The sequence below is a fragment of the Jatropha curcas genome, chromosome 11, assembly GCF_041381405.1.
Source record: "Jatropha curcas cultivar XTBG-Jc1 chromosome 11, XTBG_Jcur_1.0, whole genome shotgun sequence".
In the NCBI taxonomy this organism is placed as follows: domain Eukaryota; kingdom Viridiplantae; phylum Streptophyta; class Magnoliopsida; order Malpighiales; family Euphorbiaceae; genus Jatropha; species Jatropha curcas.
In genome coordinates this window covers 26553449-26573782 of record NC_143161.1, presented here as the reverse complement: position 1 = coordinate 26573782, position 20334 = coordinate 26553449, and the positions used below count along the sequence as shown (strand labels likewise).

The 20334-nt window shown below is 31.7% G+C and overlaps 1 protein-coding gene across 2 annotated transcripts; it reads left to right on the top strand.

Moving 5' to 3' along the window:
• The first annotated feature begins 6066 nt into the window (after nt 1-6066).
• On the top strand, nt 6067-20334 carry LOC105640142 (defective in cullin neddylation protein). 2 transcript variants are annotated; one of them, XR_016318803.1, is made up of 13 exons: nt 6067-6310; nt 6727-6849; nt 7664-7725; nt 9400-9536; nt 12397-12455; nt 12686-12709; nt 14585-14667; nt 14756-14820; nt 14977-15026; nt 18180-18281; nt 18702-18993; nt 19433-19492; nt 19927-20025. XR_016318803.1 is itself a non-coding variant. In XM_012224367.4 (12 exons), the coding sequence occupies exons 2-12, from the start codon at nt 6847-6849 to the stop codon at nt 20062-20064; spliced, it is 783 nt and encodes a 260-aa protein (XP_012079757.1). In that variant the 5' UTR covers nt 6074-6310; nt 6727-6846; the 3' UTR covers nt 20065-20334. The 2 variants fall into 2 exon arrangements, 1 of the variants encoding a protein (XP_012079757.1); XM_012224367.4 differs by lacking the exon at nt 18702-18993 and having other exon boundaries at nt 6074-6310; nt 19927-20334.

Sequence of the window (20334 nt, the reverse complement as noted above, 5' to 3'; positions counted from 1 at the left end):
ATGTTTATTATTTACTATAAATGATTATTTTATTTATTATCATATCTTGTATGTTCATATATCTCATATCTCATGTCTGTGCAACCTAACTTTTGGTATATATGACTATTTCATACGTCAAGATAATCATTAAAATAAGAAATTAAATATTTTTTATTTTACAGTTTGGGTTATATGTATTTTAATTTAATTTTAATTTAACTAGTTATATTAAAATAAAAAATTAAGTATTTTTATTTTATGTTGTTTACTTATTATAAATGATTTTTTTATTATCATATATCTCGTACATTCCATTTCATATCCCGTGTCCCGTGTCTATGCAACTTAGCTCTTGGTTTATAAGACTACCTCATACACCAAGGTAATCATTAAAATAAGAAATTAAGTATTTCTTATTTTATAGCTTGAGTTATTTGTATTTTATTTAAATTTTAATTTAATTTAATGCATTATCTTGATGGGATGTAACTAATAGATATTATCATAATAAAGACATTATCTAAAAATATAAAATCACTTATCTTCTTACAATTGTTGTTATTAAACCTTATGTTTTTACAACCGTGCTAAATAATTGTTGTCCTCCTCATACTTGGTAATTTCAGAGGCTTACAATTGGCTTCCATATAATGCAAATTGCTCTACTTATATATATATATATGTGTGTGTGTGTGTGTGTCTTAGTTTTGAATATAAAATATGTTATCAACATATAAAAAAAAAGCTCATAGAAAAAAATAAGTTTTTTGTTTTTAAAAAATAAAAACAAAAAACAAAAAAAAAAATGGTACAAACGAGGCCTAAATTAATTTGTTTTCATATAAATACTAAATTAGTAAAGAAGGAAAAGAAAAAGTTACAAGGTTTACATGAAGGAGATGACCCATTTTTCTTCCATTCTTCTTCACGTTCACAATAGGAAATTACTTTTGGAGGAGATACAGATTATATTATATACAATAATGTATTTAATTCAAATAAACTTATTTAGATTTTAAAGGTTTTAGTTGAATTAAGTGAGATGATTAGATTAGATTAGATCATAGGTTTCAGAAGTTATGAATTATCAATATTATAAACTAAATATTGAAAACTTAAGTTATGCCAATCACAATACAGAAAAATAAGAAAAGTAGAATGCTGAAAAAGGGAATGCTTTAAAAGTTTTCTTTATTTCAGATTTTATATAGATATATAGATTTTACTAGAAAATATAAAAAATTCAATAATTACAATAATACTATTAATCTAGGTTATATGGGCACTTTAAAAGGTTCAATGTATCCGTATCGTTTACTACACCACTTGGATACTCATGGATATATGTCGGATACTTTAAAAATATGCCATATTATTTATTATTTTATTAATTTCAAACAATTTAAGAACACCTCTAAAACATTTTGAGGATACACCTTTAAAAATTCTATAAGACGTGGATAAATTCATTAACAAAAAACTTAAATCATTGTCTCAAATGTATTTGATTAGAGGTGAGCATTCAGCCAATTCGGCAAATTTGAGTAACATTTTTAACCGAAATGAATGAATTAATTGATTTTTTACTTGACTGAATTTAACCGTACATAACCAAATCATTTCGATGGAATTAATTTTGATCATTAACCGGTCCAAAATTAATGAAAATAAAAATTTAATTAACTGATCAAATTTAACTAAAATTTTTGATTAATTTTAACCAAAATTATCAATCACTACTTAATCAAAATAAAACTAAAATTTTTGAATTTTAATTTTATTATCTACTTAATCAAAATAAAAAATGGCATAGTTTTAAGAGTCGGTTAATTTTATTAATTCGGTTAAATTAAATTTTAATCGAACTTTTAACTGATCACTAAAAATATAATTTTCTTTAACCGAACATTTGAATCGGATTGGCTGAATTGGCAAATGCTTACCCCGATATTTGATAATTATTGTCACATCCATATTTTCTAAAATTGTCATTAACATGAATTTTCAGGATTTTTATAGTCTAATTATGCATTAGTATTTTTAAATTATGATTCTAGATGATTTATAATGAGTTCTGATAATTGATTTGCCATATGGGCATTTTGGTAAATTATAGTGTCGTGAGATTGTATTTTGGTAACACACTGTATTTTAAGTATGTCAGTTAATTATTATGTCATGCATGTGCGTTTGTGTGATTTTAGCCTCTAAATTGAAAAGGATAAATATATTACAATCATATATATATATATATATATATATGAAAGTTGAAATAAAGAGAAGGTTTAAGGTCTTTTCTTTATTCAGTATTCTATTGTTTTAAAAAGAAAATTTTGCTGTGAGTAATAATAAATTTGCATACCATTATCCGCATACATGCATAATTCATTTTATACTATATAAATATATTTAATACTCATATTATATTTTTACATATTAATAAGATATTATTGAAATATAATTATTAATGTCATTATCTATCTTATAAACATAATATTTTAACTATGCTATTGTTATATATTCATGTACACTATGACTATACTCATGTGTTGCATATTGATTACTGATATGAATTGTTATATTGGATAGATTGTTTGAATTAATTGTGATATGATAATTCTGTGCCTTGTTTGTGTGTGGAATTGAGATGATGTGGGTCACCATGAAATTGTGAGGGCTGTCTCAAATACCGTCGGCCAAGTAAGGGAGATTGGCGCTCCTGTGTGCACTTGATGAAATATGATACGAATGATATGGAAAACTATAGGGTGACCTCATGTTAATAATGAAAAGAAAAGAGGAAATGGAGAATAATGTGAGGATTGGTCAGGTGAGGATTAGACCAGTTGGCCATGTAAAGAGGATTGGCTCCCTGGTGCACATGTATGAGAGGACATGCCATGTGTGAGGACGACTTATTGGGAATTTCAGTGACGTCATTGAGTAATATCCACTTGATATGTTTCTATGAAGGTGATATCGTTGAAAATGCTGGTATCGTGACATATGCTTGATTTATTGTGCGTTCACTATACAAATTTGGAAAGCATTTTGCGTGACTGTTTGGATTATGCATTATTTATTATTATTCACTGAGTTTGTGAAACTCATCCATTTCCTTTAAATTTTTCCCAGGAGGTAGACATTTTACTGATCCAGATAAGCTCTGCATCCTTCTTCACAGAGATTCAATAGTAATTTTCAGCTTTTGATAATATATATATAGTATTGTGTGTATCAACAATCCGCTTCTATTTATTGGGCTCTGTAGTTAGAATGTTTTGCTTTACATCTTATTATGTAAAAATTAATAGTGTACTGGTCAGTAAACCTGTGGATTATTTTCTAATTGTCTATTCTAAATTACAGATGGACCAGTTTATCCATAGTATATAAATATACAGGCCTGAGCTATGAGTGATATGAGACATTAAAGTTGGGCCAGAGATATAATTAGACAAATCAACTAAATAACCTCAAAATATGGACTTATTATTTCTAGAGTCAGTTTTTGAAAGAAATGGGTTTCGTAAAGCAGGCTTACTAGGGCCTTGGGGCCTTAAAGCTTACATGGGCCATAGTGCCAATTCAGCCACGATTTTGGGTCGTGACAACAGCCATGGAGTTTATATGCACATATATTTAATATATCAAAAACAAAACGAAATACTATTATTCGAGTTTACAACGCCAAATAATCCTCCTTGGAATGAAATTTTCAAATTGATTTTGTTCTAGTATAGGTGGAATCTCTTTATCAAGCCAATGAATATTAGAAACAAGTTTTCTAAAAGTTATAAGGAAATAAGTAACACGAAGAACAATAGTTCTTTTAATATTCATATAGAAATAATCATTTAGAATAGATAAACTATAATACCCTAATTTTTAGGTTTGTCTTAGATTATGTCTAGTTTTTAAAAGGATGGATCAAAAAAATAATCTTCATCTTTCCTTAATTTGAAAAACTCAAGATGATATTGAAAATATTTAGGTAAAGAGTTATGAAGAGCTAAATACTTTCAAATTCATTCATAACTCAACTATTAAAAAATATCATTTGAATAGCGAAATTAACAATTTTAATGTGTCTAATAATATCATGATCAAAATTCATCATACAGTTATTCACATTATTAACCATAATATGAAGTCCATTTCTAGCTGCATGACTTCTTGAAATTAGAGTTTTACGAAGTTTAGGTTTTTCGGGATAATATCTATTCCTTTTCCAATATATATATTTTTGAAGTACGAGAATTCTTTGTAGGCGAGCCATGTTCCCTTTTAACACATAAAGAAAAAACATAAATGAGTTACATAGAATATATTTATCTCGAGCCACTTGTGACATATAGACAAATAATTTACAAAAAATTAAATATCACAATCATATAAAATTCAATTATAAAAAAATATGTATTCTAATTTAATTTGATGTTCACATATGTAAGGAATTAAGGAAATAGACAAAAAAAAAAAAAAAAAAGGATTAGATGTATAAATATACATCACCTTCAACCCATGAAACCCATAAAATTTTCAAAATTTCTAAATTTAAGTATGTGCAAGGTGTCAACTTTGCTAGTCTATTTGATTTCTATGACAATTAAAAATATTTATGTAATACTGTAGAAACATGTTAATTGCATATCTAAGTTGATCGAATTTGGCCTAAAAATGCAAAATTATCACTGTGACAAGAAAATTCCACATGGCTTGCTTTCCATGTTCATAACTTTATATATACTTCATGAAATTCAATGATTTTAAAGGTGAATGAAAGTTAATCTGTAATATTATAAATACATATAAAATAAATATATTATTATTAATTATTTAATAATTTTTATGGGTACGGGTTGCGCTCGATCTGTCATTGGTACCTCGATCCATTTAATTTATAACAGAAAGTAAGGAGAGCTCGAGCCATTAGGAGAAGAAAATAACATGAGCCTTTGGATGCAGAGATTATATATAATAACATGTTCAATTCAAATAAACCCAACTAGATTTTGAAGTTAAAATTTAAACAATTTCAAAATTTAAAATTTAAAGTTTTAGTTGCATTAGGTTAGATGATTAGATTAAGATTAGATTTAAAGGTTATCGATCATCAGTATTATATACTAAATGTTAAATTGAATAATCAAAATATAGAAAAATAATAAAAGCTTTAAAAAATGTTGAATAAAAAAAACGCTTTGAACTTTCTTTTTGTTTTAGTTTACTGGACTGGTTTGACCAGTGTAATAGGGAACTGGACCGTGATCCAGTCTGGATTGGATAATAACATTAATAGCTTCGAAAACCAGTGAAAACCGGATGAAAATGATTAAAAATCGAAGATCTGAACCTGTAATTAGTACGTTTCAATTCAAATTTTGGATTTTTCTCAAAATACGAGCTCTTAAAAATTGGGTTTATTGATTTTTAGTTTTTGAGCCTCTTTATTTCTAAGTTCAAAATCTTAATTTGTTAATCAAAATAGCTAAATTACCTCATTTTAAAGCCAAATGAGAAAAATAATAATATTTTTTATAATAATTAATTTTTTTTGTTTAGTATTAAATTTAGTCATGTTTTTATTCTTTTTGTTTAAAATTATTTAATAATCTTTGTTATTCTTTTCGTAAAAGCCAAATTTGAGATGTTTTTATTTGATATCAAAGTTTTTTTTAAACTATATTTTCAATTATTTTTAATAAATATATTTTAAAATATTATATATAATCCGGTTGAATCGTATTCAATCGTCGAGTTCAGTGAATCTCTACCTTTACTGAATCGCTAACCGATTCAATTCTCGTAATTTTTATATATCTCTGTGATGTATATATATATATATATATATATATATATATATATATATATATATATATAAAATCAAATATAGGTCTTCAACAATACCCAAAAGGGGTGAATTGGGTTCTATACAATTTTTGTGAGTTAAAGACCCTTTTCAAATATGAGTATAAGCAATGTGATTTTCAATGAATTTTCATATTATAAAAAGCATATACAAATCATTTAATTTTGTAAACTGGTCATTTTTTTATGAGGTTTATTATATATATTACTATATTTTTCGGATAAATTCCGGTCTGGTCTGGTTAAAAACTCCCTGCAGAACATTTCCGTTTCAATCTATACCTTTTCTCTCCCTTTTTTTTCCTTCTGCTTTTTCTCTATGTTGTCTGTCTGCTGCTCTCTCGCGCGCCCTTGTCCACTTCCATCCGCCGCCTAAGTTCACCGCTGCTGCAGCCATCTTTGTCACCACAAGCACCTAACTTCTTCACTACAGTTCGAGATTTATGAAACCATCGAAGTAATTAACTGCTGCTCTTCCCCTAATTCCATTTTTAGATCTGAATCTATAACCTCTCTATTGGTTTGTCACGGAATTTCTGTCTATGCATTTTTTCTATGATAGATTTGTCTATTTTCGTTCTTTTTTTTTTTTTGGGTTTTTAGGGTTAGGTTCTCTCTCAATTAATGTATTTTGTTTAATAGGCTAATTTCTGATTATTTCTCTCTTCTAATAATAGCTACCGAATCAAATTTGGTTTTAATAGTAGCTACTTTATTGATTACTTTGATTTGGCATAGATATGCATTAGGCAAGCATGAGTGTACTTATTCTTCTTGTGTTCTTGAGTTTGGCGCCTTTGAAATTTCTGGTGGTGAATCTGTTAAGGGCAATTGTATTTCTAATACGTTAATGCATCCACCTCGTGTTTGCAGATAGAAAGAGAAGACTCTCCAAGTTGAAGCACTAATATTATCACGTTTCCTTTAAAGCTTCTCTTTCCAAAGATCTGTGGCTAGTGAAATTAGCTTTATCATCATCATCCAAGCTCAAAAATGGTCAGATTAGTTCTAACTTGTTACTTTTCGGCTTGATGAGCATACCCATAAGCGTATTTTTCTCAGCATGCAGATGCTGTATGCTATATGGATAGAATAGTTTCTAGCCATACATATCTCATTTATACTAAGTTGTAAGTCATATAGCTGACCCAGCTAGTTTGAGATTAATGCTTAGTTGTTGTTGTTGTTTTTGTTTTTCCAACGTCTTACTACAAACTTTAGTTGGGTATTTGTTTTGTGTTATGTTCAATTATTTGGTACTGGAAGTGTAAGTGAGTCTTGGGATGATGTTTGGAAGTTTCAGACTTTGTGGATTTTGACTCTTTTTGCCTCATAGTTTAGCAGCTATTTGGTTGTTGAGGAAGTTGGAAAAAAAGAAAAAGATAATTGCATTTTTACTCCCCATATTTGACGCCAGCCAATTCCAAGATTTTTGTTTTTCTATTTCAAGAAAACATGAAAAGCATAAATCCTTCATTAATAGTTTTAAGTATTTCAAGAAAACAATTAAAAAAATATATATATTTGATGAATTGTAAACACTTTATTGATAGTTTTTTGCATTTGAACTTTTTTTTCTCATTTGTTTTTCGCTATCTGGTTACTCTTTTTGACACTTGTAGATTATGAGATGAGTTGGCTATGCATGTATTTCCCTTCTTACTCTTATCAATATGGCAAGTCTACCTCACCCCAGTTGTTAGCGTAGAAGTCCCCATTGGCCTGGGTTTTGACATTAATTGTTATCAGTTCGTTAATGATCTACTTAGTGATACTTTTGTGCTATCATTTTTTCCTCTCGTTTTGACAGCACAAGTTAAGTAGAGGCAATCGTGACAAAGTCCAGCAATTCATGACAATAACAGGGGCTAGGTGAGCTAGTAAATTACAGTTACTATTGCTATTTAACTTGATCCATATTTGGTGCCTCCATGATAATTAATTGGTTGAAGGGCCATATTTTTTGCTTTTATATTGTTATAAAATTGGGAAACGTCTGAAATTGCGAGGAATTTTTTATTGATATGAATGTGTATTTGATTTGAGTTCCAAGATGAAAATCATGAAAGATCAACATGGTGCCTAATTCCAAATACTCTATCAGTTCAAATTGCTAGGCTATCCAAATTGACCCTTTTGGCACAAAAATATGAATTTTCTTTTGTAACAGTTGCGGTTGACTCTATGAGGAATATTATTTTCCTTTAAATCACAATAACTAAAATCTTTATATATTTATATATGCCATTGCCTCTTGTTTGGAAACCCAAGTTTTGCAACAATTAATACAATTGAGTTCTATTTTGCTAGTTCTTACGTTTGGAAAACATGTAATAAATTCAATCGTTTCAATTTAGAAAAGAACTGACATTGAAGTAAATACAAAGCACACCATTTTAGGTTTGAATTGAATCCTTCAATTTAAGACTGAAGTCATGGTCAACTAAAACTAATACCCTTTAATTTGTACCCCAATCTCTTGGAGAGTACTAAATACTGTTAGTTGTTCTCAAACCAAGGAAATTTAATAATACAACAGTCTAATTATTATTGATTTGCATATAGTTTTGAATAATTCTTACACAAGCATTCAATTGAATTCCTCCAGATGACTTCTTCCGAAATGGAGCCAATAGGTATTAACAAGTTCCAACATCAAGACTAAATAATGGGTATTAATAGTTACAATATCAAAACTAAGTATTTATCAAGTAGAACATTTTCACTTATGAGAGAGAAAGCTAACTCGATCGCAAGAAATGATGGAAAGGTTGAAGCCCCAGTGGCAATCGGTAGTCACCACCAAAAGAAGCATCTTGGAGAATCTTAGTAGTGTTGTCTGTCATCTTAATCATCTTGCTTTTTTGTTGTTGTTTCCATGTGATCCATAATGGCCATATATATGTCATTTGCTTGCATATCCTTGCATTGATTCATGATATTAGCCTTGAGATGCACCTGAACATCTAACTTTCACCCCTATCTTTGCAACTCCTTGCAATAGAAGAAATATGTGCATTTGTCAAGGTGAACTCCTTGGGAGCCATAATTTTAGCAACTTCAAGTGCCGTTGACTATCTTTTTGTATTATTGTCTTAAACGATGCGCAGCCGCCATGTTGAAAGTAATTAGCTGAATCAGAAAATATAGAATTGGAATCTTTTATACCTCTTTTGCCTTAAGTGCATCTGGGGCGTGCCATTTAACAATTATAAATAAATTTCATCCAAGGAAAAGATTTTTGTTCACGTTTTTATGGGGATAACCTCTTCTGCATTTGCTTTAAATTTTGCTTTTAATGTCATCATCTAATTCAACTTCTGTGGTAGTGGCCTTGTAATGTTATCCATTTTTAGGTTGTAGTTTGTTTTACTTTTATTTTCAGTAGATTTGATTGAATCTCCTTACTTTTTAAGATGATAACTTGTTTTAAATTAAATAATGTGTTTGTCTATTTATGATATGGGTATTACTATTACCTTGTTTCTTGCATTCATGTTGATTTGAATTAGGATTGGACATCTTAGTCATTGCTTTTAAATGCAGTGAGAAAGCCGCATTGCAGGCTTTGAAGGCAAGAGATTGGCATCTTGAAGGTGCATTTGATGTTTTCTACAGCCAACCTCAGATTAAAACGTTTACTGATTCTAGAAATTTGGAAAAGCTTTACAACAGATATAAAGGTAAGCTTTACTCTTCTGTCGACTTCTCTCTCTACCTCGCACTTAAAGTGATGCATTTGATTAATGTAGTAAAACCATTGATATCAATAAATCGACTGTCTTAACCAGTTAGGGTCAACTATATAAATGATTCTTCCCTCCATTTTATTGCTCTGAACACAATTAGTTCTAAAAACTGAATACACCCTTGAACAAGGTCTCTTATCTCAGAGAATGTGCAGTCACATGCTTTGTTGCTTGTGGTTTCTTGTAGCAGTATACCGGTGTTTATCTTCACATGTTATAGCTATGTGAGTAGACTTGTGAACTGCTTGCATTCAACTGTCTAGGTTTTATGATTAATTAATTAATTTTGCATATGACAAGAGCTTCAGATCTTTACAAGCTTATGATCAACTTTGCCTGGTCAAGCAAACAATTTACATTTGTCTTCAAGGCGCAACATTATAGTTAATTGATTTGTATGTTAAGGTTTTACTTTGCAGTTCTTTGATATTATTGATACATTGTCTTGTGCAATTTGCGCTTGAGCAACATATTGAGATCGTTTATTGAAGTCTCATGTTGCTAAGAAGATAGCTTTTTCTAAGTTTTTGAAGTTAAGAACTTGTTTAGGTAATGGGTGTTGAACAAGGGAATAAAAATTTTTGACAGGTATTCAAGGGTAAACACAGTGATGCTTCATATAAAAGATTTTTCCATATAAATTTATGTGGCTCGTGGTGAAACACATTGCTGTTCATACACATTGTGTGAAGCCAGTTGATGCAGCCATTGGAAATAGAATTATCCATTATGGTTTATGCAATTTTTGTTTTCCAAAATTAGGAACTTTTTTTTTTTTTTTTTTTAGGTGAGAATGTTCTTCCTCTCCTTTCCCCTTCTTCCATTTTTTCTTCTTTCCAGTGTTACTGAAAAATTGTTTCACCCCAGCAATTTGTATTATCCATTGCATGATCATATGGTAGATAGCAAGCAGCCATAGGTAGGAAATCAAACAATCTTAGTCACAAAAATCAAATCTTAAATTTTGGGATTCGGATATGCATATCACATATCATTTTTCTGATTGAAACTAATTTTTTATAATCATAGGATGTTAGAACTCTTTATGGTTACTGTTATACCAATTATAGTATAAGACTATGATATATTTCCTTGTGTATGCCATCCAGATAACGTATTTTGTCCTTGGCAAATGGTTTGAAAGAATCCTGTCCCCTCTAAACCACATTTCTAGACATGGATGTTTTGACTTCCTCTTTTCTTTCCACATACTGGAGCACTCCACACTTCTGGTACCCCCTGGTTTTTCATTTGCACCAAGTCGTGGGGACCAGGTAAAGATGGTGGAGGTTGAACGACGTTGTCATAAGTCATAACTGCTTGCTACAGAAGGACTGAGATTTTGAGATGTCAAGAAAAATTGCCTGTTTCAAACAATTTTATTTTGTTTCCGCGCCACTACTATCAATTTTCAATAGCATGAATGGCCTATGATAGAATTGACCTTATGTGTCTTGATAGGCCTATTTGAAATCATTGATTGCAGAATTGTGGTTGAGTTGTCAAATCGAGAATTGAAGCGAGAATTGAAATCCCTATTTTTAAAATTGAGAATTGAGAATCGAATTGAATTGTAAGATTCATTTGATCAATTAAAAATTATTAATTTTATTCAAAAAATACAAAAAATCGAGATGCAAATCATAAAATAAAATTGAATTGAATAACGTATAGATGTTGGTACTTGATTGTAATTGCAGAGAGTATAATTGTAATTGTGTGAATTAATTTGGGCATTAATTGTAAATATTTTGTTGCCTTATGACGCGGCAGTGATTAAAAGTGTACTACAAATAGTCTACTGATGCATATATGGAAAGATTAGTCATTTCTCCCCTAGTAATATCTGTTCAAATCATCTCTCTTTAATTATTTGTATTTCTGGCTTTGTGTTCTTTCTCTTTCCATTTCTCTCTCTTCGTCTTTCTCCTTTTTTCTTCTTTCTCTGCTATTTTCTACTTGTTTCTCAGTAGACAAATACATATTAATGCATGGAGCAATTTTCTCTTCTACTTTACTTTTTTCCAACTGAATTCGGAATCGTGTGAATTTACTGCGACTGCTACTGCTACGATTCACTGCCGATTCGACCGATTCATCACTGATTCAGGCTTCTTTCCGATTTTACACTAAGTTCGTATCGTTTTCCATTAGATTCGATATGAATCGTATGATTTGAATCGTGAATCATACAATTCTAACAACACTTAATAAATGGAGAGTCCTATGATTCCAATTATAGGGAATTGATGATTTTATATTGTATTATGGCAACTAAAATGAAATTTAGAGCCAACGGACTTGCAGAAAGTTTGGAACTCATATCTCCATTTCTATATTGTTATTATATCAGATTGCCCCTATGCAATTGCATTTAAATCATTGGGGTATATATATGTTTGTACCAATCAGTCTTGTATGTATTTAATTGCAGTCTTATTTGGTTTGCAAAATGGGTTCTTAGAGTTTTTCAAAGCTATTTACTCAATGATAATACCTAAAGTGATTTTTGTGGCACATAATATTTTACCTATTTCTTGTAATGGTTGCAACTTGGGCAGCCTAAATATGACTTTGGATTTGTTTGTATCCATGAGTGAGCCATTTATATTTGGAAGACACTCATGATGGACAAAAAATTTCTTGTCCTCACGTAGTGATACACTCAGCAAGTTCTTGTACTTCGATTTTGAACAAATTCATATTTTGTTCATGATATGAAACATGGATATGTTAATGTGTGAGAATAGGTTCTTGTTTAACTGAGAATATATATAAATAATTTGTTTTGCAGATCCTTATGTCGATATGATATTGGTTGATGGGATCACTCTCCTTTGCAATGAACTCCAGGTACCTATTCTGATTGCTGGTTAATTAATACTTATGCAGATTGTAATTGTTGTAATCTTAGAATTTCATTGATATGTTTTAACACTATGCTATATTTGAATCTCATAAATGTTGTCCAAATACGTCAATAAACTGGCATGTGTTTGTAACATTGTGTCGTCTGAATTATCATACGATTTGTTTTTTCACGTGCTGTAAATAACATTTGAACCTTTTTTATTTTTTGGCAGGTGGATCCTCAAGATATAGTTATGGTATGTGTCGATTAATTGCCTTTATACTTAACTTCCTTTTTACCATAGTAATTAAAGGCGCAACATGCACCAAGGCGCAAAGGGGTCCTGGGACTGGGTCGCTAAATTGAATCTGTCAAACACTCCGGGAGAACTAGACAAGAAAAAGCAAATGTGAAAAATCAAAGTAAAAAAAAAAGAAAGAAAATAGGAGTTGTTGAAGAGAAGAAGAAAGGAAGGAGAAAAAAGATAAGAGTTGTCTGGAAAGGAAAGAAGGAAAGAAACAGATTTGTTTATTGATAGAAGAAGAAAAGAAAGGAAAGAAAACAAAAAGAGTTGTATGTTGAATAGAAGAAGAAGAAGAAAGGAAAACGCGGAAAAGAAAAGGAAGCTAAGGCATGTGCCTCAAGCTCATAGGTGCACACTTGGGTGATGTTGCCTGTCTTAGCCAGGTTAGGGTGCAAAGGTTTGGGCCTTGTGGGCCTTTCGCTTAGGCGCACCTTTAATAACTATGTCTTTTGCCCTGTAGGCATAAACTTCAAAAACAGTAGAAATTTTTAGGTAGATACACAAGGTTTTGCTTCTTTATACTGCTGCCTTTGCGGTTTCCTGCAGGCTTTGCCTTAAAAGCTTAAGTGATGTGGTGTTTAATGATTGGAAGATATGAGGAAAGGCCATTGCATGGTCTTCCTGCCTTTTGTGGGCCTATAGTCTAAAGAAATCATGATGGGATTTTTGTAAGGGTACATAAAAGGGAAGCAAATACAGTCATTGAGCTGGGGGCTGCACTTTCATTCATGTTCGAGGCAAGTTTAATCTGGCTTCACTGAGGAACTTCTGTAAAAAGTCTATAGTAGAATTATTTATCTGAGTTGGTGATGGGCATGAAATTTAAGGAACAGCGGGTCAATTACTATATTGTTATTTGCTGGGGGTCCTTATTGTTGTTAGACGTGGAGAGGCAATCGGAATGGTGCTGTATCTCCTCTGACTTACAAGTTGTGGAGCTTTATAGGAGAGTTTATTCTACCATGGAATCATAGGTGGCCTTGAGAGTCAATTTTCTAGTTTTTTCACTGTTTAAAGATCAATATAGTTCAAAATTCTAGAGTTTAAACATGGTCTTGAGTGAATGAGGTTAGTTAAGTATTTCTTTCAATTTTCAAAAAGAAAAAGTAAGATTAGGAGTACGCTGATTAATAGAGCAGGCAAAAAAAGGGTTAATATCGTGAGGTGGGAGAGCTGTGGAGAGAGGAACAGAAAAACAGAGGTAAAAAAAATAAAAATAAAAGAGAGGAGAAAGGAAAGAGAAGAAATAGATGTGAAAAATAATGAAAGAAAAGGGATTTGGCACAGAGAGAGAGAGATTGTGCGCGCGTGTGAGAGAGAGAGAGAGAGAGAGAGAGAGAGAGAAAGGCAGGAGTAGGGCAAAGGAAAAGAGAACTGGATGATGGTGGGACCAGGTAGATGCCCAGTTTTGTTTTGAAAGCTGTGATAATTGTAGAAATAATTAGGTATGCTTCCTTGTGCTGTTAAACCATGTGGGCCCCACAATGAGTCACGCATGGTGGTGCCCACAACATTATAAGTAGGAGGAAGCGTGCTCCTGTCTTACTCAATGATTCCTCCAACATATTGTAATTTCTTGGTCTGAGAATATCCATGAGATAAGAAAGATGGAGAGTTTTGAGACTCTAGAGTCTCGACTCTTTCCTAGATTTGGTATTGCTATAGGTATGTACATCTGATGGACTTCACCAGAAGTATGCTCTTGTATGTGTCCTTCACATACTGTCTCATTTTATAAAACTTCAGTGTTCCTCGTCGTCAAATATTGTCAAGCATATATGTTTAGTTCAATATGTTACTAATGCATGCAGCTACTAATTATTGCAGCTAGTTGTTTCATGGCACATGAAGGCTGCCACCATGTGCGAATTCTCCAAGCAGGAATTCATTGGTGGATTACAAGCTCTAGGGTTTGTGTATATATGTTTTCAGTTTGTTTTACTGTGGTCCCTAATTCTGGTGATGCTAGTCTGAAATCATGATGTACTTTGATGGCAGGATAGATTCTTTGGAGAAGTTCCGCGAAAGAATACCATTCATGCGTTCTGAGCTGAAAGATGAACGTATGTACAAGTCAACTGTCAAGAACTTTATATTAAACAGATTTCACTTTTGCAGAAGTTTAGTATTGACATTCGCATATTCTGAAAAATTTCTTAATTCTTGAAGATATCTATTTATTTATTTGCTAATATGATCTTTCGTTGTTGAATGTCCAGAAAAGTTCCGTGAGATATACGAGTTTGCTTTTGGTTGGGCAAAAGAAAAGGTACACATTTTATACATACAAACTGATATATTCCTCTGATAATCTTTGGGTTGCTTACTTAGTATGTAAAAGTCATTTTAATATGCCATTGATGGAGCACAGTTTTAACTGTTAGTGGTACTTATTCTTTAATTTATTTTGTTTCTTTAAAAGCCTGCTTTCAGGATGGAGTTCTTGTAAATAACTCATTTGTAATCAAACAGTTCCATTTTAAATGTCTCTATTAGTTGACCATTCACTATGTAAATAGATTCCAACTCTTCTCTGATTTTACATTTTGCCGTTTCTTATTGTGGTGCTGATTTCTACACTTAAAGTTCCATTTATTTTTTGATTAAGAATTTGCATGTTTGGTAAGACTTTTCGAGGGGTTGATCACCAGCATTCTTTTATCTGCTGGTGCTGATATTTAGCTGTACCTCTACTTATATATGCCTAGTAACTTGCACTTTATACTCTAAAGCCATGTTCACCACGTAGAATGGAATGGGGAACGGAATCTCTATTCTCCATTCCATTGTTCGCTATCATAAATAAGAAGAGAGAATAGGAATAAGATGGGAATAGAGGAAGAATAGAAATTCTTTGTAATGGATTGGAATAGACGAGGAATTTTATTTTTTTATTTTTTTATTTTTATTTTTTTATTATTTTTTTTTAAAGAGACAAATACAGCCTTATGTTTTTGCAAAATATTAAATATGCCCTTTCATTTTGGCGTTTTGGTCTTTTTAGTGATTCTCAATTCCATTTCTTCTTTCATTACTATAACCAAAACAAAGGAATGGAACTGGAATTCCTATTTCATGCTGTGTGCCAAATCATGGGAATAGGATTATCTATTCTTATTTATTATTTCATTCCATTCCGAGTACCAAATGTAGACTAATTGTTCTTTAACTGTTTTTCTCTCTCCTCCCCCTACCCCAAAGGCTTTCTGTATTTCATAATATAATTTTTAGTTTTTTTTTATTTCTATAATGGAGTCTTTATAATGTCAAACAAATGTGGGTTGTGAATGTAATTTTGTGTGATGGGAGAAATCGAAAATGGAAAAGTATAATTTGGTCGCTAAATTATAGTCAAGTTAATATGAGTTTAAAAACTAACTATGAGGTCTCTAAATTAAACTTTCATCCTTCAGTTCAAAATAGCCCCTTTTGACCGTCAATTGGCTGAGAAAAGATGAAATTGACCTTGTATAAAATAGAGTTTTAAGGTGGAAAAATATAAATTAGTCCTTAAATTATAGTCAAGCTAACTATGAAATCTCTAACTTATAATTCCATTAACACTTTGGTCTCCCTGTTTTGCGCGAAAGGACCAAAGTGTTAACGGCATCATAATTTAGGGACTTCATAGTTAGCATTTGAAAACTGAGGTCTTGATGTGTTAATTTTACTATAATTTAGGTATTAATTTTTTTTTTGCCAACCGAAAATGTTATGTTGGTAGTCATATCCAACTTAAAAAGTTCAATATTATTTCTTATTATATTGAAACCTGATATGAATCCTGGCATAATTTTTTGAAAGACTACTTTTTTTTTTTTTTTTGTTCTTATTCTGATTTCTACCTTCATAGAAGGAAAACAAAATTTATTATCAAGAGAAGATTTAGTTTACACTTCATTGTGACACTTTACCTATTATTTTGATTTGATGTATTTCTTGGTTAGTATGTAACTGGTTTGGACAGTCTTGTTTTGCCATATGCGATTCATTTGGGAGGACTTATTTGGTCTTTCTTGAAGTAATGTCATTCACTAGATTCAACTCCCCCAGCGCTCTACCCCCCTCGAAAAAAGGAGGCCTCAACTTTTTGTAGGAAAACAAATTTGGATAGCAGTCGAGTTGATAAGCAAATGCTTGATACTTTGGGTTTAATGGGTTAACGACCAGGATTAATGTGCAGTCAGTTGATTGCTTCTTACGGAATCATTGTATTTATGGTAAAAGTCCTAAAATGAAAGTATATTTGATAAAATTCCATTTGCTCAATGGAATTGATGTCCAAAACTCTCTATCAAAGAGGTCCACCCTTCTTTTGTTGAAGTAAGCACAATTGGTCAGTCTATCTGATAAATGAGATGACTTTTTAGTATTTCTATTCTGATTTTGTTGATAATGAATAAGAATTGATATGTAAGAAGGTGGGTTGAATTTTTTATTTTGGCAGTTTTTGACCATCATTTATACTGTGAGATTGCTTTTCTTTTAGTTTGCTGTTTGACTTTTCTTTTCCTCTTTCATACTTCCATTGCTTTGCTTACCTTTCCCTGTATTTCTCTTTTCATGTTTATTACTAACTACATTTTATATAAAGTGGACACTTTTTTGGGTCTTTGAAATATACCAATTAGAAATTGACTTTTTCAAAATTTTTTTGGCCTAATTTAGTGTTAAAAGTTAAATAAATGGTAGGTAGCCAATGCTGCTACAGCTGAACAACTTCTGCTTGCTATTGTCAGTTTTAAGCCTAAATTTGGTTCATTTCAGTTTGAACATGCAAGAAGTTTGGTTATTTCAATTTATATAAACTTTGCAACTTTGCAATGTTATAGCCCTTTATTCTTAACCTTACTTTTTCTCCTACTATAGGCTCTTGAAGAAAGAGTTATATAACCACCTACTCAATGGATTAAAGTTTGAAATGTTGGTATTGATCTGTAAAAGCTTTGCACATTTTTAACAACATTTCATTCTGATTATTTCATTCAAAGAAGCCTAATCCCAATGTAATATTCCAGGATAGTTAGCATTCTACATTCCTGTATTCCTTTCATGTGCTGGAGCAATCTCCTCTATTTAACAGTGTTGTAATCTCGACAATTATTGAAAAATATGCAAATGCTTTCAAATTTAGATATTTAATTAGATCTCTCAGGGATTTGTATATTCCATGCATCCACTTGCTTTATCCCTCACCCTTTGATGCGACTTTATAAATATTTATTGCTGGAGAATATCTATTATCTTATCTTTCCTCTTGAACATGTCTGTATTGTCCCCACCCAAGAAGCGTAAGTGTGAAAAAATGTAGTCACCATCTATGTCCTTGTCTGGTTAGACTATATAATATATTCTTGAATGATTAGTCAGTGCTTCAGTTATTCCCAAGTTCTGCTGAATTGAGGTTTTCTGTTGATTGCAGGGTCAAAAATCTTTGGCATTGGATACAGCTATTGGAATGTGGCAACTACTGTTTGCTGAAAAACATTGGCCATTGGTTGATCACTGGTGCCAGTTCTTGCAGGTAGCTTTTAAAATCCATATTTTATTTTACTATTTGTGTTATGAATCGTGATTTTGGTAGTACAGAACTTGAATTATTTTTTAGTTATGGGACTGTAATTCTCGTACTCTTAACTTGTCATAAATGCCTTTCTGAGCAATGTCCCATTGAATGTTACCTGTTGGAATATTTATATCAAACGGTGACTATAATCACATTTATTTAGTATTTTTGTAACCATGTGTCTGAGTTTGATGTGCTTCAGAACTGAATTACTATATGTCATCATGTCATAATTTGTTGCTCCACCTTAACTCATTGGGAAACAGGCTGCACTGACATAAGATCGTGTTACCCTCTGACAGGGCTAATGATGCAAAACATCTCTCTTACTGATAGAACAATCTTATTTTTACGCTTAAATCTTGTTTTATTGTGTAGCCTCTCGCTGTATGACCATTCCATTCTGTGAAGGGAGTGTATTTGCTAGTTTGATGCAGTGATGCATTATGATACTTAGTAGCTAGGAATTTCTAATATATCCTATCAAGGAGGAAGATCACACAGGAATACTTTATCTGCTTCAAATTCCATTGGAAAATGAAACAATTCATCTCTATTGGAGCAACCAATCTTCCTTGGGCTCTGGTTTCATTTTGGCTTGAGGTCCTTATTGCCTAATGGCTGGGTGAGATGTCCGTGTGCTCAAAGAAATTATTCTGCCAATCAGTTGGTGAGATTCTTTTCTATCTGGTAGATGATGGTAGGTAACTTAAGATTAAAGCTTTCGATTCCTAGGTTAATTCATCAAACCTATGTTGTATGATAGTACACTACATTGTAACGACTGAATGCCATATTGGGTGTGGTGGATGTCCGTGAACATCTTCTATATGAAGGAGTAGTGTTACCATAGGATTTCATCATTAAGTTTCTGCCAAGGGATGATTTCCTCACAGGCGTGTGCTTTATTTTGCAATTTGGTTTTCCTTGCAGCATCATCTATATTTATGTGTTCTTGTTATATTAAACAATTCTGGTGGGATTTTTCCTTTGAATTACTAAACATGCCTCCGCTGTCTATTATATATATATTTTTAATTTTTTGTTTGATTTATGTTCCACTCTTTTTCGTTTTTTTTTTTTTTTTTTTGGATTTGCATTCATTTCAGGCTCGGCATAATAAAGCAATCTCCCGGGATACTTGGTCTCAACTATTGGAATTTACCAGGGTAAGATACTGAACATCGAAGTATATGCTCTCTTTTTTATTGTTTTATTTCTTTATGTTTATTCTTTCGTATTTGGGAAAGAAATGATCAATCCCTACCCAAGAGTTTGCATAGAAGCCTTTCTGCAATCAAAAAGTTTATTTGTTTTTCCCTTAACATTGTACAAAAAATATCAGAGATAAAAAGGCTTATTGTTTGCCTTGTCATACAAAGCATTACGCTGCAGATATTATTTCTGATCCCATCCAAGACAGGACTATTCTCACTACTATTAGGGTCCACCACACTGCCGCCTCTCACCACCATTACCTCGTGATTGAGACCATGACCATACTTTTCGATACGGAGAATAACCTGCTAATTGTTGTCTTAATAAGATTTATTCGGTAATTTGTTATCATGAAAAATGTTGTAATTTTTTCTCTCTTGTGCAGACGGTGGACCCTACACTATCAAATTATGATGCGGAGGGTGCTTGGCCATATCTTATTGATGAATTTGTTGAATACATGAATGAGAATGGCCTCATTCAAGAGAGTCATCAGTCTAATGATTGGAGCCAAAGACGGTAATGACTTGTGGGTGATGGATTGCGCTGTGGATTTACCTTTCCTGGTTCCTCTCTCTCTCTCTCTCTCTCTCTCTCTCTCTCTCTGCACCTTCTTTTCTTACCCTTGAAAAGAAAGACCCGCGAATAGATAAATGTACTGTTTGACGAAATATGAATGACTCTTTTAGCCTATGGGATTTTTTCTATGGCTTCACATTCTCTTATGTTGTGCCTGAAGCTGTCCATGTCATGTTCACTTCTTGCGTTTCAATTCCTAAAATTTTTCTGAACA